General features: G+C 44.0%; 1 protein-coding gene across 5 annotated transcripts in view; it reads left to right on the forward strand.

Annotated features, from left to right (window-relative positions):
• The window catches only part of LOC126284198 (aminopeptidase N-like), a 1,000,437-nt gene that overhangs the window by 892,224 nt on the left and 85,441 nt on the right, over positions 1 to 22,772 (forward strand). For all 5 annotated transcript variants that reach the window (XM_049982954.1, XM_049982953.1, XM_049982955.1 and 2 more), the window contains 2 exons: positions 1,263 to 1,344; positions 12,856 to 13,039. In XM_049982954.1, coding sequence (XP_049838911.1) covers positions 1,263 to 1,344; positions 12,856 to 13,039 — 266 coding nt within the window. The remainder of the gene's footprint in view (positions 1 to 1,262; positions 1,345 to 12,855; positions 13,040 to 22,772) is intronic.

Genomic DNA, 22,772 nt, shown 5'->3' on the forward strand with positions numbered 1-22,772 from the left:
AGCTCTTCTAGATTCCAAATTTATCACTCCTACATATCTTGCTGGAGCGTAACTCCGGGGAGAAAGAATTTACCATTGTGATGCTTTCAGAACGAATTCTTTCTGTCTCAACGGAGAGTACTCTTCCCGATTCCTAGATTGAACGCGACAGAGGGAAGTACTGGAACAATTAAACTGGGAGCCAGATCGTTACGATTTCCCACAAGATTCAGTTCGCCATAGCTGGCTGCACACAGTTTCATTATACCAGTACCTTACATATCTAATCCATGTCTGTACAGTCTACATCTACATGATTGCACTGCAATTAGGAATTAAGTGTCTGGTCGAGCGTTCATAGAACCACCTTCAAGCTATTTCACTTCCGGTACACTCTCGAACTGCGCGTGAGAGAAATGAGCACTTACAACTTTCCGTGCGAGCTCTGATTTCTGTTATTTTATTACGATCATTATTTCTCCCTGTGTATGTGGGCACCAACAAAATATTTTCGCAATCGAAGTAGAAAGTCGGCGATTGTAATTTCATGAGAACATTCTGCCGGAAATAAAAACGACTTTGTTTTAGTAACTGCCACCCCCATTCGCGTATCATATCCTTGCTACTCTCTCCCCTGTTTCGCGATGATACAAAACGAGCTGCCTTCTTTGGACTTTCTCTGTGTCCTCCGTCAGTCCTACTGCACAGCAATACTCCAGAAGAGGGCGGCCAAGCGTGGTATAAGCAGTCTCTTTAGTAGAGATGTTGCACTTTCTAAGTGTACTGCCAGCAAATCGCAGTCTTTGGTTTGCATTTGCCATAACATTATATATACAATCGTTCCAGTTTAAGTTACTCGTAATTGTAGTCTCTTAGATTTTAGTGATTTATCGTATAACCGAAATTTAGCGGATTTCTTATAGTACTCATGTGAATGCTTTCAACTTCTCAATACTTAGAGTCAAGTGCAACTTTTCGCACCATACAGATATCTTGTCTAAATTATTTTGCAAACACCACCATTATTAAGAACGTTGGAGGCAGAAGTGCAGAAATGTTTGTTGGTGACTGGGAACAGTGTATCGAACCACATTACGTCAGTGCTTACGTCATTTGCAGACTAATAACTATGGCTATTAAGAATAGTATGCTTTTAGGTTGGTTACTATCTCAAAGTATGTGTGGCAAGAGCAAGCCGTTATTGCTCATTTTCAGCTGAGCAGTACGCTAAGTTTTGAAACATTTCTGTTTGAGGAACTAATACCTTTTTGGTTTTATTTTAGGTGCTTCCATAATTCGGATGATGGACCACTTCCTTGGAACGGAAGTATTCAGGAAAGGCCTCACCAGATATCTGAACAAGTGGTGAGTACGATCACTTACTGCAGCCTAGTTATTAACTGTCCTCATGAATTGTTATATTTAAGATATATTAAATTTCGATATCGCGTCCTTTCAGTTAGGTATTACCATCTCAGTTATCAGAAATATAAAGTGGACGTTCTAGTAAGTAACATACTTCTAGAATAAGTTGCTCAAATACAACGAGAAATAGACATCATAAGATTGGCAGGTTTGTTTTGTAATTCATGCAAATAACACGCTGTAGCGTAAACGGTTAGTGGTAAGAGCCCTGCTCTAATTATAGTAGACATTTAAAATCAATCTCGCCTTTCATAAAACTACGATGACCTCATGATCAGTACAAAATCATTCTTATATCACGAAATACTAATGAAAGAGTTTCGTCTGGACTACATTCACCGATAACTTAGTATATTTTTGTACATTGCGTTCCACAGCTTCTATAAATTGTAGGAATGACATCATGTGTTGCACACACTTATTAACAATTAATGTTCAGTCAGGCGGAGGCAGATTCATGATATATGGCTCAAATGGCTCTGAGCACTATGGGACTTAACATCTATGGTCATCAGTCCCCTAGAACTTAGAACTACTTAAACCTAACTAACCTAAGGACATGACACAACACCCAGTCATCACGAGGCAGAGAAAATTCCTGACCCCGCCGGGAATCGAACCCGCGAACCCAGGCGCGGGAAGCGAGAGCGCTACCGCACGACCACGAGCTCGGACCATGGTATATGGTATAGTGTCTGTTACAATATATGGTCAGAAAAAGTTATACACTCCTGGATTTTGAAATAAGAACACCGTGAATTCATTGTCCCAGGAAGGGGAAACTTCATTGACACATTCCTGGGGTCAGATACATCACATGATCACACTGACAGAACCACAGGCACATAGACACAGGCAACAGAGCATGCACAATGTCGGCACTAGTACAGTGTATATCCACCTTTCGCAGCAATGCAGGCTGCTATTCTCCCATGGAGACGATCGTAGAGATGCTGGATGTAGTCCTGTGGAACGGCTTGCCATGCCGGTTCCACCTGGCGCCTCAGTTGGACCAGCGTTCGTGCTGGACGTGCAGACCGCGTGAGACGACGCTTCATCCAGTCACAAACATGCTCAATGGGGGACAGATCCGGAGATCTTGTTGGCCAGGGTAGTTGACTTACACCTTCTAGAGCACGTTGGGTGGCACGGGATACATGCGGACATGCATTGTCCTGTTGGAACAGCAAGTTCCCTTGCCGGTCTAGTAATGGTAGAACGATGGGTTCGATGACGGTTTGGATGTACCATGCACTATTCAGTGTCCCCTCGACGATCACCAGAGGTGTACGGCCAGTGTAGGAGATCGCTCCCCACACCATGATGCCGGGTGTTGGCCCTGTGTGCCTCGGTCGTATGCAGTCCTGATTGTGGCGCTCACCTGCACGGCGCCAAACACGCATACGACCATCATTGGCACCAAGGCAGAAGCGACTCTCATCGCTGAAGACGACACGTCTCCATTCGGCCCTCCATTCACGCCTGTCGCGACACCACTGGAGGCGGGATGCACGATGTTGGGGCGTGAGCGGAAGACGGCCTAAATGTGTGCGGGACCGTAGCCCAGCTTCATGGAGACGGTTGCGGATGGTCCTCGCCGATACCCCAGGAGCAACAGTGTCCCTAATTTGCTGGGAAGTGGCGGTGCGGTCCCCTACGGCACTGCGTAGGATCCTACGGTCTTGGCTTGCATCCGTGCGTCGCTGCGGTCCGGTCCCAGGTCGACGGGCACGTGCACCTTCCGCCGACCACTGGCGACAACATCGATGTACTGTGGAGACCTCACGCCCCACGTGTTGAGCAATTCGGCGGTACGTCCACCCGGCCTCCCGCATGCCCACTATACGCCCTCGCTCAAAGTCCGTCAACTGCACATACGGTTCACGTCCACGCTGTCGCGGCATGCTACCAGAGTTAAAGACTGCGATGGAGCTCCGTATGCCACGGCAAACTGGCTGACACTGACGGCGGCGGTGCACAAATGCTGCGCAGCTAGCGCCATTCGACGGCCAACACCGCGGTTCCTGGTGTGTCCGTTGTGCCGTGCGTGTGATCATTGCTTGTACAGCCCTCTCGCAGTGTCCAGAGCAAGTATGGTGGGTCTGACACACCGGTGTCAATGTGTTCTTTTTTCCATTTCCAGGAGTGTATTAGCAAACAGAATAACCGATAATACAAATTTCTATCTTTTACTGGTATCATTACTGTCGCTGTGAAAGATGAGGTTTGTCAGTATTTCTTAAGCACAACTGGCGACGAAGCGAAGTGGTACAGTACTTAAGACAATGGACTGGCAACTTAATGGAGCAGGGTTCAATTCCCAGTACGGACGACAAGTATTAGTTTTGTAAATAACAGATTTCAGCTATCAGTCGTCCTTTTGAACTTTTTTACTGGCAGGTCTAGATTTCAGCTAGAAACTAGCCATTCTCAATGCACTATTTTTTTTTATCAATGCAGGTAATGCCAGTTGGTCGGGCCTCATCCACATACTACTCAGTAGTATTCAGTGAACTGTGGATGAAGCCCGACCACTACTCAGTAGTATTCAGTGAACTGTGGATGAAGCCCGACCAACAGGCATTACATGCATTGATCAAAAATGATAATGCATTGAGAAAGGCTAGTTTCTAGCTGAAATGTAGATCTGCCAATAAAAAAGTTAGAAAGGACGACTGATAGCTGAACTCTTATTATTTACAAGTCAACGTAACAGTCGTTGAGTGCAACGGACTTCTGAAAGGAAGATTACCTGATGAAGTCTTAGTTTTCCCATGGTTTCATCAAATCACGTGAGGAGACTTCCAGGATCGTTACTTTGAAAAATTGACGACCATTTTTTTTTACCTTCCTTGTCCATTTTAAGTTTGTAAACCGCCTTTGAAGACATTGCATCCACGGTTCGTCAGCCCAAATCTCATTTCTTCTCGATGATCGTCACTCGACTCACAATCCGTCCTTACTGTGAAAAATAAGCCTTCGAGTTCGGGTCCCAGTCCAGAAAACATTTTGAATTTTCTAAGAAGTTCAAAGTGAGTCCGGATGCCGTGTTGACAGACCATGACACTTCATCCGCCAGCCATGAAAATCATTTGTAAATATTAACTAGGTTTTTGAGTTGTAAGAAATGCAAAAAGTCTGGCCTCCGACTCGTTTCATAAGAACTAAACCCGTATGCAACATGGAATGTGTAGCATCCCTTTAATAGTATGCCATACTTCATGATACACTCCTGGAAATTGAAATAAGAACACCGTGAATTCATTGTCCCAGGAAGGGGAAACTTTATTGACACATTCCTGGTGTCAGATACATCACATGATCACACTTACAGAACCACAGGCACATAGACACAGGCAACAGACCATGCACAATGTCGGCACTAGTACAGTGTATATCCACCTTTCACAGCAATGCAGGCTGCTATTCTCCCATGGAGACGATCGTAGAGATGCTGGATGTAGTCCTGTGGAACGGCTTGCCATGCCATTTCCACCTGGCTCCTCAGTTGGACCATCGCTCGTGCTGGACGTGCAGACCGCGTAGGACGACGCTTCATCCAGTCCCAAACATGCTCAATGGGGGACAGATCCGGAGATCTTGCTGGCCAGGGTAGTTGACTTACACCTTCTAGAGCACGTTGGGTGGCACGGGATACATGCGGACGTGCATTGTCCTGTTGGAACAGCAAGTTCCCTTGCCAGTCTAGGAATGGTAGAACGATGGGTTTGATGACGGTTTGGATGTACCGTGCACTATTCAGTGTCCCCTCGACGATCACCAGAGGTGTACAGCCAGTGTAGGAGATCGATCCCCACACCATGATGCCGGGTGTTGGCCCTGTGTGCCTCGGTCGTATGCAGTCCTGATTGTGGCGCTCACCTGCACGGCGCCAAACACGCATACGATCATCATTGGCACCAAGGCAGAAGCGACTCTCATCGCTGAAGACGACACGTCTCCATTCGTCCCTCCATTCACGCCTGTCGCGACACCACTGGAGGCGGGATGCACGATGTTGGGGCGTGAGCGGAAGACGGCCTAACGGTGTGCGGGATCATAGCCCAACTTCATGGAGACGGTTACGAATGGTCCTCGCCGATACCCCAGGAGCAACAGTGTCCCTAATTTGCTGGGAAGTGGCGGTGCGGTCCCCTACGGCACTGCGTAGGATCCTATGGTCTTGGCGTGCATCCGTGCGTCCCTGCGGTCCGGTCCCAGGTCGACGGGCACGTGCACCTTCCGCCGACCACTGGCGACAACATCGATGTACTGTGGAGACCTCACGCCCCACGTGTTGAGCAATTCGGCGGTACGTCCACCCGGCCTCCCGCGTGCCTACTATACGCCCTCGCTCAAAGTCCGTCAACTGCACATACGGTTCACGTCCACGCTGTCGCGGCATACTACCAGTGTTAAAGACTGCGATGGAGCTCCGTATGCCACGGCAAACTGGCTGACACTGACGGCGGCGGTGCACAAATGCTGCGCAGCTAGCGCCATTCGACGGCCAACACCGCGGTTCCTGGTGTGTCCGCTGTGCCGTGCGTATGATCATTGCTTGTACAGCCCTCTCGCAGTGTCTGGAGCAAGTATGGTGGGTCTGACACACCGGTGTCAATGTGTTCTTTTTTCCATTTCCAGGAGTGTATTTTGTTATCTGCTCGGACCGCCGCGCGTGTTAAAGCGCGCTTTCGGATCGAATCCTCTCAGCGGATTAAAGACGAGTTTTGGTGTGCCGATCAGCCTGGATGTGGTTTTCAGTCTTTTTCCCACTTGCGACTAAGTGAATATCGGACTGGTATCTAAGTACCGCCTCAGTTACACGATTCGCAAACATCATTTTTGTTTATTTATTTATTTTTGGCATTGGGCAGCAAAGAACATGCAACCAACAGTACTTACAAAAGTGCTATGTTAACATAATCGAAATTATCACATTAGAACAATAAAAAAGAGTTAGTTGTGAAAACCTAAGTTCTTAACGTAAAACAAAAACGCTAAAAGACGAACATCATAGAGCCAGCAGTAGTTAAACAGTGCTTAGTTGACCTTAGTGCGGTTTTCACAATAAAACAATGCTAAGTATGTGAAGTACAAGCCACTGGCTCCTGATAACAGTGTCTAGAAGCAATGATTATCAACTGTGTTGGTGCGCGGGTAAACTCCACAGAGCTGAACCATGGCCAAGAAGAGACGTTCGGTTTTATGACCGCCAGGTGGCCGTGCCATTCATAATTCCAGTCGTGATAAGTAGCTTTCTTGACTGCTGTTTAAATCCGTAGAAGGGATCGGTGTTGGGCGGAACGGTCCTTCAGTAATACTCCTCTTAACGGGGCGGTCAATAGTTTCATTATGGAGAATGCCATGATGCCGTTTCATCCCTAGTAAGCGGACGTCAATGTGCTGGGTCTATTATGGCCTCCAAGACATGTCTGTTAGTCTTTTTCTCAAATGCCGGATGTTGTAGTTTCTGCAACATCGCAAATATTAGAAAACTACCGCTCACTTCCACATGAGTAACACTACACACAGACAGTTGGGGTGCACATGTTAAGTCCAGAGTGGTACTGCAGTGGCAACAGGACGGGCATCCGACCACACCTTACATCCCTTAACAAGCATGCCGACCCTGCGCCAATGCGAGACAAAGGCACAAAATAGAAGAAAACTCCATGACATTTTTGTTAACTGGAGAAGTTGATATCGCACGTATTCTGAGAAATCGCGATTAGCACACGTCCTGAATATTTTCTGCACATAATTTAGATGCTTCCGTCTAAAGGAGAAGCTATGCAGTTGTTGCTTTGTGTGTTAAAATCATTAACCACAGAGTCAGTATTATAAAAGGAAAACAAACTTGAACGTTCAGAATGACCCGTCGACACTAGTGACTGAACACTACCTCAGTTGAACGAGGACTTCTCACAAGGCAGATGATTTCCTTCTGAAAGTAAAAACAGGATTCACTTACTGATAACACAGGCCAACGATGGGAAAACTTTTATGCTGAAAATGCCTTATTCGTATTTTTTTAAGGTGGGAAATCCAAATATTATGAATACAAAACTGTATCACCAACTGTTTCTACACATATTAAAGTTAAATTTGTTAAATTAAGCGATTTCTTAAGAATTTAACAGCTTTTATATGGTTAAGATAATTTAAAAAGGAGGTGTAATGAATGTATATGACGCTGGCAGCACTGCTGAAAAACATTTGCTGGCAAAAAAGGTCGATTCTATTTTTGTGTTAACCGATGGTGTTTTGCTTTGTCAAACTAACCTCACTTTATCGTTTGTTGTACATGTCATCAGTAAAATATCTAATCGTGGTTGTAAAACCTCTGCTGACAGTTTTTGTTAAATTTGTGGTGAGTTTATGATTAAAAAACACCAAAGAAACATGACAGACTTTGTGGAAAAGGTTTATCTATCATACTTTGGATCTAAACTTTGTGATCAAGATAAATCTTAGGAGTCGCATAAGGTATGTTATGTGTATATTGAAGATCTGAGAAAATGGTCCAAAAAGGAGAAAAAAGCCTTTAGATTTGCTGTTCCAATGGTATGGATGGGGCCAAGAAATCATTCCAATGATTGTTACTTTTGCAGTATTGATACCACTGGTCATAATTCGAAAAACAAGAAGGTAATAAGCTACCCTAACCTTCCGTCCGCCATCCGACCAGTAGGGCATGGTGTAGAGTTGCCGGTTGTTGAACCACCAGATTATTTAAATTCTATTCCAGTAGAAGTGTTTTCTGATTACATTCTCATTTAGATGAACCACATGATGATGAATTCCATTGCAATACAGAAAGTCTAGAGCCCAAATTGTTTACTCAGCCCGAGCTTAACGATTTGGTGAGGGATCTGGGCTTAACGAAAGAAAAAGCTGAATCGCTTGGCTCTAGTTTAAAAGAAAAGAACTTATTAGCAGCTGGAACCAGCATATACATGTATAGAAAGTGCGAGCAGCAATTTTCAAAGTTTTTTCAACAAGTAGGTGGTTTAGTGTACTGCTCAGACATTCCCGGTCTGATGAATGAGTTTAGTATTGAATACAAAATGTAAGACTGGAGGCTGTTTACTGATTCATCCAAAACTAGTTTAAGGGCTGTTTTATTACACAATGGTAACATCTATGCACTTCACCGAGAAGTTCGGCAAGCGACTCATCGTAGAGAAAGCTACACAAGAAGCTTCAAAGAAATAAGAGAAAGAAAATACAAACCAATTCCAGTTGACAAGTGAAACCTCTATTGACACATATCATTATTTTAAGTAGCTTACTATAAATACAAACCATGCTGACGTTGCAACAAAGCGTTTCATTAATTTCCCCGTTTACCGTATACCATAGGATTTTTATACTGTATAATAAAAATCATATTTCTCGAAAACTATGGCCGATACAAAAAAAATTAAGTCTAGATTGGGATTCATCTCATAAAAAACTATGAAGATCAGCTATTTTTCGTTGGCCTGCGTAATGACTCTATTGATTCTAAATGGAGGCGTTTCCTGTTTGCAAACCACAGGTTCGTCTTCTGAGGGCATTTCTAGACCGTGGTCTATTGATTATCGTCGCTGCCTTTAGATCGTAGGACCCTGGGTTCCATTTACTGCCAGCTAGAGGATAGGGGACTGAGAGAGTATGTTGCTCTCATCACTTAATCTCATCACCATTATCATCAACGCTCAAGTCGCCCAAGCGACGTCATATTGAAAGACTTGCACTACGCAGCAGAGCTACCCCAGTCGGGGTCTCCCGGCCAATAATGCCACACCATCATTTCATTTCATTTTGCAGTTTTCCTTTATGTCCTTTACATTATGTTCGCGATGAGATGTCGGTGATTTTCCACTGTGATTAAAGTTTCTTGTAAATGTCGTGGCGTGCAGACTGAACAGATATTAAAAAAGTTTCTGCCAAAGAGAGTAATTAACGGTGGCTAGTTACCGTAAAGTCCTCGACGCCCCACAGATAGTCTTGAATGAAAGTTTTTCACTATCAACTTACTCCGTAAAGGTGTGCTAACGATCAGAATAATGCCGAGAAACCTTCTTGACACAAAAATCATAGAATCAGACCTAACCCCAGAGCAGCCTGCTCCCTAGGCTTGTGTTACTTAAAAAAATTCAGCAGATGGAGCACAGCAATACCTTTCACAACAATCTGACAACACGATATGGACGCGGATATAGACTGGTTTATCGCTGAAGTAAGTCCAGGATATGTTGCACCAAATTTATGACGGCATTCTACCCCATAAACCTTAACGTGTTACACTTCTCTAAAATTAAAATAAAACGCAACATACTTAATTACAAAATACATCGACATTGGTAGACACGTCGGGACTAGTGTGCTGACGCCGAGTAACTTTAGATTCAGATTCAATTACTATAATGAAATATTTTACTGTCAACTCTCTCGTTCGTAACAAGCACACTAATTTTGTGTCCATACCTTTTAAGTCTAAATTGAATGTTTTGAGATAAGAAGTAAATGGTCGAAAGTTAATATTTAGTTTACTCTTTTAATCGTACAACAGTTACTTTAGTTCATAAAAACTGTCCGAACCGAAGAGCACCATCATCAGTACAGTAATTATACAGTCTGAGCAAGAGAAAACTGAACTGGAACATGTTTCATGCACCATGAGATAGTCAATGCAGCTTACATCAGTTGCATGGGACGGATGATGTAAGTTGTGTTGCCTATCTCAAGGTGCATGAAACATCTTCCGGATCAGTTTTCTTCTGCTCACACGTTATTTCGCCAGACTCGCTCTAATGAACACTATCGTGTGTTGTACAATGAGACAGGCATCTGGTACATTACCCTTAAGTTCTCTTCAATTTCTACAAAGGTTTCAAACCCCAACTACTTCGTATGAGCCCTTAGTAAATATCAAAGAGATTGACATCCGGTGGCAGCGCTAGCTATTGGAGTACTGAGGGTATGTGCCGTTAAGGTGTTGTGGGCATTAATATCGAACTGGGATGGTGCGTCTTCTGCTTAAACCAGATCTTCTTGTGGATAACTCCATTACAGTTGAATGATTCCTCGTCTGTGAAGAGTACAAACTATAGGAAGTTCAACGCTATAGAGCTACACTGGGTAATCCAATACTAGGATAGAATTACGAATTGTGTATTGTTTCTCAATGTTGCGCCGCAAGTATGCAAGCGTCAGGCCTTGTTCGTCATAAAACAAGCTTTTTTCAAATATGTCTCTTCCACACATTGCTCAGTCAAAACTTCTTAGCATCAGAAATATTGTTTTCCGACCACTGGTTTCTTACCCTAAAATATTCAATCTAGCATCCTGTAGCGAGTTTATAATTTGGATATAAAAATTTTGTACAGCATTTTAGCCCACTCAGTGCGCCGAAGCCCTGAAGGCAGTGCTGCGCTGGACTCTGAATTTTTTCCCTAATGAAGTCAGATCTTCTAATTTACATTCCATTGACTACGAACGTAATTACCTAACGACAGATCATTACAATATTTTAATACAACATAGCGTGTAGTGTTCTTTGTCTATTCCGAAATTTACACTTTTATGTCGCGATTAATTAAATGGACTTGTAAAATTTTCTTTGGAACATTTCCGCAACAGTGGGCGGTCAACGAAGTCGTGTTACAAGCTGTCGTTACAAAATGTATAGTGTTTAGACGTTAAGAGTATAGTTAATTTGTTATGTACAATATAATCACATGTGTCTCGCATGACCACCGTTTCCTAAAACCGTACTGCTTTGTGCAGATGAGCTTCTCAGAGTCTAGAAAGGTCATTATGTCTGAACACAAAATATGTTCCATGATTCTATTACAAATCGATGTCAGTATTTTCACAATCAAAATAGTACTTTTTAACACAGTCGAAAGTCACTGCCTAAACAATGCGTTAACTAACGTGTTTCTGCGCGAACGTCGACGCAATGTTTTAATGTATTAGTACTCACAAAAGTACTTTTTAGCTCGGAGGCTAATATTTTTATTGGGCGATCATGTGCACGCTCCTCTGCTACGGGAGTGGAGTATTAAGTCCTGGTGCACGGCTCGCTAATGCGAAAGCAAGCCCCTTCTCTACCTTGTGTGCACTTCCACAACGTAAGTCACAAAAAACTAACTCAGTTTTATAGGTGAATGAATGGATATTTATCTTCTTTAGTCACAATTTGCTGTAGCCTCAAGTTACTTTCATGATGCTGCCAGTATCTCGCGTTATTGCACAGTAGGCCTCCAAAGGAATCGCATCGCGTGCTAATCATGCCACGGAAGTTGTACATAGGTTAAGAACCTTCTGTAACTTTCTTGTTACAAGCTAAAGTCCGGCACATTAGATACTCTTCTTACTTCAGGCGTTGCCGCACGTTATTGGCGCACCACCTCCTACACCTAATGTTTTCAGGTATGACTATGCACTTCCAGTACCTGTGGTCTTTACGGTCTTGTATTTAATAAAGAAATCAGTTAATAAACACGTAGTTTCATCATGTTATCTTATGTATGGCAGGATTCTTATCATTAAACTTAAGTGAAGCCTTTTATTACTTCTATTAGTACCAAACAAATTTCAATCAAAATTATTAAGCATAACATTGAAATAAGAAGAAAATAAAGGAATACAAACTCCCCTTACCCTGGTAAGTATGTTTTCCTGCGTTTATTTGCAGTAAACCGACCATACACGCTAGAGTTGTGTTTGGAGATGAGCAAATTCGTTGCACCTCGCCAAGTGTATCTACAGAGGTCTCCAGTCTGGATGTCCGTTTCGCAGCAGCTGATACTACCAGTTCGTAGATTTACTGATTGAGTCTTGAGATGTCGGAGTACTATTATGTGAAAGTCGTGAAATAGGGAGGAACTTGACTTCAGAATGAACACCTCAGGTAAATTTTAGGGATGCCAGCTTTAATAACCCCTGCCGCAGCACAAGATCAAAACTATTTTGTAGTCACTGATGCCACACAACCTTTAATCCAATTGCGCTTAATAACACGTTATAATATTCACAATCACACCCAATTTAATAATTACGACTAGCAACATCTCACGACCGTTTCCGTTGCCATATGATTTTGATTTTAACTAACGATAAATAAGCCATTATGTCCGAGCAGTGACAGCCGTTCCTGGCGTCAAACTGTTCGGCCAATCAGGGACCTGGATTTTCTTATGTTTGGGCTACTTTCAGCCAATAGTTAGCGAGGACGTTGTTCCCGTGCAACATCACCAAACTGCCACGCTGGAAGCTCCACGTCATGAGGACGCGACATTTACCTTCTGTCCAGACGTAAGGTGTTGGGCAGCACTGCATCACCCCACGAAACGCATTTAGCATAACTGGGAGACATTTACACAACACTACAGCACTGTCGCTATGCTACACAGTGGTTCGATCACTACTTTGGCTCTCACCGCGGTTGTGTTACAGGAAGTACCAGAGCTCGACGCAGAACGACCTGTGGGCTGCGCTGACGGAGCAGGCGCACGAGTCTGGCTCGCTACCACGTGACATAACCGTACGCCAGGTGATGGACACGTGGACGCTGCAGACCGGTTTCCCCGTGGTCACCGTCACCAGGGACTACGTCACCGGCAGCGCCACGCTCACACAAGTACGTATCATCACCGACACAGGCCAACGAAAATATATTTCTTTGTTTACTTTTTGTTAAACGTAGTACAAGCACTTTAATGTGGCAGTAGCTAGGAAGTGTAAGCACACGTAAACTTGGACAGCTGCTGGATCAAAGGGGCTGCGAAAGGACAAGTCCCACCTCACTCTTTCAGGGCTGGTAACCCGCACCCTGCATTTGTCCTTCTCCGAGAGCAGAACTATAATAGTGATTGCCGATCCTTTTAAGTGCAATGGGAGCCGTACTTGAACTCTGTGACAGATATGGAGAAGTCTCTCATTCGTTTCAAAATAAGAAAAGGAAACAATGATCAACGCACAACACTAAGCAAAGCTGAGTATTCAAAGCATTACCTACTGCAATTAATTGCTATATTTTACAGTGCCGTAAACTAGTTAGAGCCAACCCATACCAGCATTTAAAGCAATCCACAATTTAGTGCCCCCACCCACCCAAAACGGCACCTTAAAATGTTGGTACAATAATAATCCTAAGTGTTCTTTTTTTTACTGAATCCATTTTCGACATCACTGTTCACCGCTTTTTCCTATGAAGTACAAGTTTGTCATAACGTGATTTCGGAATAAACTAGAAAAGTCACAAAATACATGAAATTGGAATGAATGCAATCCCATTTTTCAATGTGATCAAACATGGACCCCTCTTTATACATAGGAAATTTGTATCCATTTGCTTACATGTCCTTTACCCTTCTCCTTGTAGAGTCTAATATATCTTTTTCGACGATGGCTTGCTGGTTGTTACGTCACTGTGAAGTGACTGCGGCTATGATACCGGCTTCCTATCACTTGAAGTTTTTCGGAAGGCTGACACCAGCCAACGTTTCAAGGAGAAACTCAAGTTGGCTGTACATAAAGTGATCATCACTCATCATCAAACTGTGAAAGTCTTCAACCTTTCCACTGTGCTGAGGCAGCAGAAATATGATGTTTAGCTTATTATTGCCTAAGAACTTAGTAGCAACCTCCTTAAATGATAGCCAATCTTCCCTCTCTACTCGAACTTAAGGTAACACTGTATAAATTGTTTCATTAGACTTAACTTGGTGTGTAGAAATAGAAGCAAACTTTTTTCGGATTCACGAGGTTCTTACGGAAAAAAAGGAAGTAGGTGAAATTTGTATCTCTAAAATCACTAAAAAGCGGTTTGTAAATATTGACTGTTAAATGTAAAGAATGGTGGATATGCGGCTTTTTATCATCATATTAGACCTCAGCACATTGAAGCCCACAAGAGTAAGACATTTTCGTTAAAAAAAAAAGTTTTTCTTCGTTGTCCTTAGTAATCACTTCCTGTGGACAAGAATGGTCACGTACGAGGGTTGTCTGGAAAGTAAGTTCCGATTGGTTGCTAAGAAAATCAGAAACATTTTATTTTCAAGAGTTAGCTACACTTTCCAGATACTTCTCTACATAGTCGCCGCTCCGACTTCGACATTTGTCGGAGCGTTATACCAAATTTCCAACACCATCGTCATAGAAGGCAGCCGCCTGTGCTTTCCGATAATTCTCTACGCTGGTCTATAGCGCATAGCCTGCGCCCAAGTGTTGCCTTCGTGTCCAGCGTTTCATGTGAACGGAGATGATACTCAGGACGAGCCGATTAGGGCTGTGTTGTGGGTGATCTAACACTTCCCATCGAAAAGGCTGCAGGAGCGTCTTCACTGCCCCTGCAGAGTGCGGCTGAGAATTACCATGTAGAAGGAAGTGCGTGGCAATTGTGTTAGGCGGGCTGTATTCATTAAGGCGAAGTCTCTCAGCGGGACATGCTACTTGGCGGGAGACATCGTTGTTCTAGGCACCTTTACTTGATCACAACTGAAAAGAGCGTCTTGATGCGGTCGATTGTCATACTAGTGTCATACTAGAGACGCTACCCAACACATCTGTGCAAAGCTTCATCGGTGTCCATTTCGAGACTAATCAGAACTTACTTTCTGGACAATCCTCGTATTACCACTCTCCGCAACTATCGACAGGCTAGACTGTGTTAATTTATGAAAAATGGTGTGAGTACATGAGTACATGTCTAGCGTTATTGGGACTTCAAGAAAAGATCGCAACACAGAATGGCAAGAGGTGGTGCACATGCAACTTGTCACAGTCTTCCGAGCTTTGAGAAAGTTCGAATAATATTTGGGAGGAATATGGCAACATTATGCCGCAGTTCGCTTTGTCAGTTCATGCGGATTTCCGCCTAGAGGCTGGGATGAAAGTATGCTGCTTCCCTTCGCGTCGCAGGCATCCTATAGGGAGGTCAAAGCATTTAGGGAGTGAACTGCATTTCGGGTACTTCCATTATCCTTTCGGACTTTGAGAAAGATCGAATTCTTTGTATGAGGAACATGGGAGCATCGTAAAGACAGATCGCGCACATAGGTCACTGTGTTGGCGCGATGGACTCTGGACAATAGTGTGGCAAGGGAACTCCTTCGAGAAGCACTATGGCAGGAGAAGGTCATAGGGCTGTTCGCTTGGCTCTCACGAAAAAACGGATGACAGCAGCTGAAATACGAGCAGAGGTTACATGCAGCATCTAAATGCAAGGCGTGGGAAGCGGATCACAGAAAGTTGGACTGAGTAGTGGAATTGCCACTGTCGTTTACCGCTAACGCTGTGCTATAGACAACAGAGAGTTGCATTGTGTGGAGCCAAAGTAAACTAGGTCATTGACTATAATTCTGCGATGTTCAACGATGGGTTTCGCTTCTATTTGTGGTGACGATAAATCAGTGTCACTGTGTTCGCTGACGATCTGGTGAAAGATCACAAGAAGCAGCCTTTCTCGAGACCCATATATCTTCGACTCCTGGAATCTTGATGTGGTGAGATATTGGATACGACCACAGATCTGATATGGTAATACTTGAAGGGATTTTGATTGTTCGTCAGTATGTGGCATCGCTGATTAACTCTGTTGTCATAACTGGGCATTTTACTGCACAGGACCACAACAATTCCTTTATTTTTTATTTTTTATCAGTTATCACTATACAATAAAAAAATGTTAGCGAAATAAAATAAATTCCAGCAGGATAATGCGTGGTTCCACACCGCAGACCACACCACAAACACCTTGAGGAATGTACGGATTCCTGACTGGGTCGTCAGACCCAGCAATTTGTCATCCACAGAGCTTCTCAAGGACATTGTGGGAGGACGTATACATTTATACTAGCCTCCAGCTACAGTTCATGAACTGACGCAGCATATCTTTCAAGAAGGGGAAGAAATTCCTCGAAGTGTCGTTTGAAGCTGTCTTCTTCCATGTCACAACGAATATAAGAATGTATTCGTGACCGTGAGGCCACACTTCATGCTACCATTATCGATGGACTTCAGTGCTGAATGAAATGAATATTTAACCGTTTAATTCCCGTTATGTGATGAACTTCACAACGTTTGATAAGTATCCGACTGGTTCTTCATGCGTAACACTTTATTTCCCGTCAATTTATGCCCAAGACCACGCTCATCCGTATGCATGTAGATATTTTACGCTAAATGCCGTTAACAACTCAGATGCCTATGGGAGGTCATATGACTGACACGCGAGCAACGCACAATTTTGTGGTCATTGAGAAATAAAAACGCAGGCTACACTTGTACATGAATTACTAGTTGCTACTTAATCACGAATCACTGACCATTACATCGGAAGTGGTCCCAGTCCATTACACTTGTTAGCGGTCCAGCGTTACCACACAGTAATTCGTGTGGCACAGGTCTCCTTTGTTGTTAGAAAGTACCGTCCTCATCATGCAGCCGCCGTCGGGCTTTTGGTTCTCATTTCGGGCGTAGGTGGACTCTTTTTTGTTTCGTATAACATTAGTTGTTTTAAAACGTCAGAAAAAGTAACTATCTCTCTCTCTCTCTCTCTCTCTCTCTCTCTCTCTCTCTCACACACACACACACACACACACACACACACACACACACATATATATATATATATATATATATATATATATATATATATATATATATATATATATATATATATTAGGCTAACCGAATAATACCTGGGTAACATAACCTTTTCTCGAAAGAAAGGTAAAATGAGTCAACTGTGGGCCAAAATTTTGGTAAGTGTATTGCCGTGCCTCGCGATTGTGCCTCTGAAGATAAAAGATCGAAATCCCTATCAGAAAAAAAGGACCTGCCTTTTCCGGATATAAACAAATGACGCGCTCTCCAGGATGCAGTGTGCCCCTCTAGCTGAGTGTTCATCGTGTCTTACTGCCTCGTGAAGGACCGGAGCTCGATTTCAGATGGTACCACAATTTTTTTCCTTTGTTGGAGGACCCGATAGAGGATGTACTCTGATCGCGAGGAAATGTAAATAATTGTTAGGGATGTGAGTGGCATCAATGCTGCGAAATATCTGGCATAACAGGAGAACTGTACGCAAACCAAATGCTTCTCCATTAGGGTAAACCTGTCCTAAACCGGAAGTTTGGTTTGAATAGCGTACTGCTTTACTAGTGGAGTGGCCCGAGCGGTTCTAGGCGGTTCAGTCTGGAGCCGCGCGACCGCTACTGTCGCAGGTTCGAATCCTGCCTCGGGCATGGATGTGTGTGATGTCCTTAGGTTAGTTAGGTTTAAGTAGTTCTAAGATCTAGGGGACTGATGACCTCAGAAGTTAAGTCCCATAGTGCTCAGAGCCATTTGTACCATGTTTTGTTGTAGGTTGTACGAGATGTGACTATAAAATAACGGAACTATTTCCGTTAAATATTTTATTTGAGAAACATACCTATTTACCTACTGCCACTCTCAATATATTCCCCTCTTCTATCCCTACAAAGCTCCATGCGAATTTTTTTTCGATTGGTGGAAACAGTGCTGGAGGTCTTCCTCCGTAAGCTTCTTGATAATGCATGTCGCTTTCTCTTTTACTGCTTCAGCGGACTGACGTCTTCTTACTTTTAATGCAGTTCACATTGGGAAATACACTGCGCAACAATATTAAAGGATAACTTCATCGAAATCCCGTAATTTTCTTCTGTTCCGACGCTTAAGTTTGACATTTGGCTGAAACGTACCTACAATCTTGCTCTGTAATGGTGAAGACAGCAAGGTGTAGACACATCGGAAAAAAATCACAGCTCAGACGTTCACGAGAGCTTGATTTAATGACGTTACAATGGCGCCAAATTTCACTACAATTCTTCCCAACGCCAGTGTGGGCGTCTCACGCTATGGAAACGTCTTCACAGCCACTCTTACCCACATTTCACCCCTTCTTCTGCCGCCATGCAATGCAGACCAGAACCAGAGCACCCTGCGTTGAAATCGCCCAGCTTTCTTATGGGTGGCCGAAAGTAACATTTCACAGGCAACGCCGATTAGAATTGACACGCAAGGACCTCACGTGGTGGTATAAAGGGCGTCAATGAAACCACCCCTTCTCTTGGGGCGTTGATTATCACGCATTTCGACGTCGAAAACGACGGCTTGCAGTGAGATGAGTAAGAGGGTGACGTTCTGGACAGCTTCCACTCCTTGGACGTTTCAACCCTACTGTAAGGGCATTGTGGGGCTGCAACACCACTGAATCTGATCTGACCCCATTGGAGCTTAATGCGACCGCAAGTTTTTTGCTCTGATGTGCAGGGTGGAACCACTATGGGACCTTTCAAAACCACTCAGCGAAATCCGAGCGTTTTCCGAAGCAGTGAAGGCGTTTTATGCCTTCTCAGCTGTTCTGTTTCTCGCTCTCCTGTGGCGTAATCACTGTGAGGGCGCGACAGGACTGGGTAGAGGGGGCGGGGTGCGACATTATCATATCATTTGCGTGAATAAAACGGCGAAGGGTCCTTCTACGACCCCCGTTGGGCAAAACCCTCTGTGGCATCCACGCTTCTTTGCTGATAACCTTAAAAATGTACTGGTAGGAAACAAAGACATCACTTTAGTTTCGCGGCTGCTCTAGCGCCTGAAGGTAGGCAAACGGTACGTAAATTTGTGTTAAAGAGTTTGCCTAACGCTCAGGTGCCAATGTAAGATCATTAATCCATCTTCAAGCTCTCTTGATCTTGTGAGTTGTCGCCTTTTTTCTTTTTTTTTTTTTCGACATGTTGCTGCCTGAAGCGTCGCTGGGCTTAAGGGTAACGTCGAATGTCGCCACGCTTTTGCACCGTTACAGAGGAAGCTTGTAGGCACCTTTGAGCCAAACTTCGAACTCATGCGTCGCAATGCGAGACAATTACGGGGTTTCGAAAAAGTTATCCATTTATTTTGTTGCGCATTGTAGATACATGTCGCGTGCTGCTAGCTCAGGCGTATAAGATGGGTGGTCCAGCACTGGAATGCTGTACTGCGCTGGAAACCTCTTGCAAACTCTGCGGTATGAGCCGGTGCGTTGTCTTTATGCTGGGCCATCACTTCTTCTTGTACAGTTCGGGTCATTCTTTCTATCTTACTTTCTCACGGAGTTGCGCACGAATGTCAAGGTAGTATCGCTAATTAATAGTTTGACCTCCAGGAACCTAGTGAAGATATACAATTCCGTGAATACCAAAAAAAACATCGCTTTGAATGTTGATTACTTCATTCGAGCTTTTTGCGCTCCCGGTAAAGTTGAGTCCTTCCAGTGCATGGGCTGACGCTTAGGTTCTGGATCATAATTGAAATGCCAATATCAGCACTGTCAGTGCTTCCAAGGAATGAGGATCATTTTCAGTAATATTCAGTATCAGTACAAATATTTTAACAATCTTCCATTTCCAGAATGAGATTTTCACTCTGCAGCGGAGTGTGCGCTGATATGAAACATCTTGGCAGATTAAAACTGTGTGCCCGACCGAGACTCGAACTCGGGACCTTTGCCTTTCGCGGGCAAGTGCTCTACCAACTGAGCTACCGAAGCACGACTCACGCCCCGTACTCACAGCTTTACTTCTGCCAGTACCTCGTCTCCTACCTTCCAAACTTTACAGAAGCTCTCCTGCGAACCTTGCAGAACTAGCACTCCTGAAAGAAAGGATATTGCGGAGACATGGCTTAGCCTGCGAAGGAGAGCTTCTGTAAAGTTTGGAAGGTAGGAGACGAGGTACTGGCAGAAGTAAAGCTGTGAGTACCGGGCGTAAGTCGTGCTTCGGTAGCTCAGCTGGTAGAGCACTTGCCCGCGAAAGGCAAAGGTCCCGAGTTCGAGTCTCGGTCGGGCACACAGTTTTAATCTGCCAGGATGTTTCAATCTTCCATTTGTTCGATGGTGAGAAATTTCGGCACCAGTTTCGCGTACACTTTTCTCACGTTGAATTCATTATGTAAAATTGGCCTTTCGCGCTATTTTTCAATTCCCACAGTTTCAGCAATCGATCTAATACTGGATCGTCGGTCAGGTCGAATTAGATTTCATACTTTTTCGATATTTTCATCCGTTTTTGAAGTTGAAGGGCATCCCGTGCGTGAGTCACCTTCATCGTCTTTACGGCCAACCTGGAAAATCTTCTAGCACTCAAAAATTCGCGTACATGATACAGTCTTCGCCATACACTTCTTTTAGTAAAAGTCAGTAGCAGTAGCAGTTTTTCTAATTTACATGAGAAACTTCACAACAAACCATTGCTTTATTATTACACTTATCATGTTTTGGGCAAAACAAAGCGACACCTCTTACAGAAACGAAGGACATGGCTACATTTATTTGTCTACAGGAACCAGAGACGCCGCATTTGAGTGAGAAGACTTCATGCTTCACAGCTGTTGGTCGTTAATCTTTGGTGTATACTTACTCTGTGACAAAATCAATCCCTTTTTTTTATTTTTTATTTTTTATTTTGTAGCCACTCTTCGTATAGCCTTCCTTTCTTCCTACTTTTGAATTAATTTGCCCAGCTAGTCATAAGGGACATAGAGTTTAGTGTGAAGTCCGAACCATAACGTAATTTGACATTTTAAAGTGTTTTCAAATGACGAAGCGGACCGCGAGATGTCTGGTCGGTAGACACCACTTACCGAAATTTAGTTTAGATCTGTAGGCAGACAGGTTCCCTCTAAAGATACTCCCATCTAATGCTATTACCGACTAGGTAGCGCAATGGCTAACAAGCTATACTGACATTCGGGATGACTGCGATTCAAATCCCTGTTTCCCGTGGTTTCCCCAAACCATTCGGGATGACTGCGATTCAAATCCCTGTTTCCCGTGGTTTCCCCAAACCATTTAAGGCAAATTCGTGGACAATTCTTTTCCATCCTTCGCCCGATCGGAACTTCGGCTCCGAAAAACTTCGTCGTCGATGAGACATTAAACCCAGATGTTCTTTCTTTCCTTCTAACACTATCTTAGCTCCTGCTTCTCTGTCCCCTTTCCGACGTTACGAGTTTCTACGATCAGTGGTGTCGTGAATTTCGTGTTATATATTGATGATGTACCTAAAAATCACTGGATTTACGGACAAGGGGTACAATATATGTCACCTATCACTTGCTTCTCACTTCCAGAAAGACATGTACTAGAAATTTCTGCCTTAGCACACAATACTTATCCGATTAGTTTCAAAAAATCGATTCTTGAATGTGCAATAACCTGTGAAAATCACGGTTCTCTGTTAAGACTAATTATACACTGTCCAGTCACATTAATTTGAGCACCTGTCAAAAGCCTGAATAACCATCTTCTGCAGCGTGAGCATGGCAGGAACAGAGTCAGTGAGGTTCTGGAAGTTACGGATAGGGATGAGGAGCCATGCCGTCTCCAATTCCGTGGCCAGTTGCTCCAGGTCCCTCGGGTCAGAATCTATGGTGCAATCAATCCGATCTAGGTGGTCCCTCAGATTCTCAACTGACTGAAAATCCTGGAGTTTCGTGGCCTGGAGAGTACGGTAAACCTATTCTGGTGCTCTTTGAACCACACACGTACACTGCGAGCTGTGTAACACGGTGCATTGTCCTGCCAAGAAATAACAAACTGCATTTAAGGATGGAAATGGTCCCCAGGAACAGATGCAAACATATGTTGATCCATTGTGTCTTCCAGAATGAGGAGATAACCCAGGTAATGCCATACAAACATTCCCCAGACCTTAACGCTCCTTCCTGGTTGTAGGTTAATTGCTTTCAGACGTTTAACGCTGTACACGCAATGTGGCCGATGGACCATAAACGAGAACCATCTGAAAAAGCCATCTGTCTCCACACAGTATACGTCCGCTTGAGGTATTTGCTGGAAGATTCCAGCCTTCGTTGCCGACGAACAGCAGTCAACGTTGATGTACGAAACCATGCGCGTGACGCGGAAGCCCATACGCAGCAACGTTCGCTGAACGGTCATTGGTTCACTTGGGCAGTCAGTTGCTCAACTGCTGCACGTCTATTCGCCGGAACACATCTCCACGTCGGTCGTGCACACCTGTCATCTATGACCCCTGGTGCACCATAGTTGCCATGGAACCGGTTTTGGATAGCGCCATTTTGCCATGTATGAATATACTTTAGCCACAGCGGCAGGTGAACAGTTTACAAACTTAGCCGTTTACGAAATGCTTTCGCAGTTGGCCCGAAAGCCAGTGATCGTGCCCTTTTGGACGTCCGATAAATCGGTTCTTACCCGCACAAGAACAACAATTAAACTGTCCTCCGCCTTCCCCCGACTTGCTTGGTGTACGCTCCGTTGCCAGTGCTACCACCTGCCGTCTGTAAGTAGTTATTGCACACTGTCGTCGAACATAGGCGATGGTCATATT

This window comes from Schistocerca gregaria, chromosome 8 (assembly GCF_023897955.1).
Source record: "Schistocerca gregaria isolate iqSchGreg1 chromosome 8, iqSchGreg1.2, whole genome shotgun sequence".
NCBI classification, from domain to species: domain Eukaryota; kingdom Metazoa; phylum Arthropoda; class Insecta; order Orthoptera; family Acrididae; genus Schistocerca; species Schistocerca gregaria.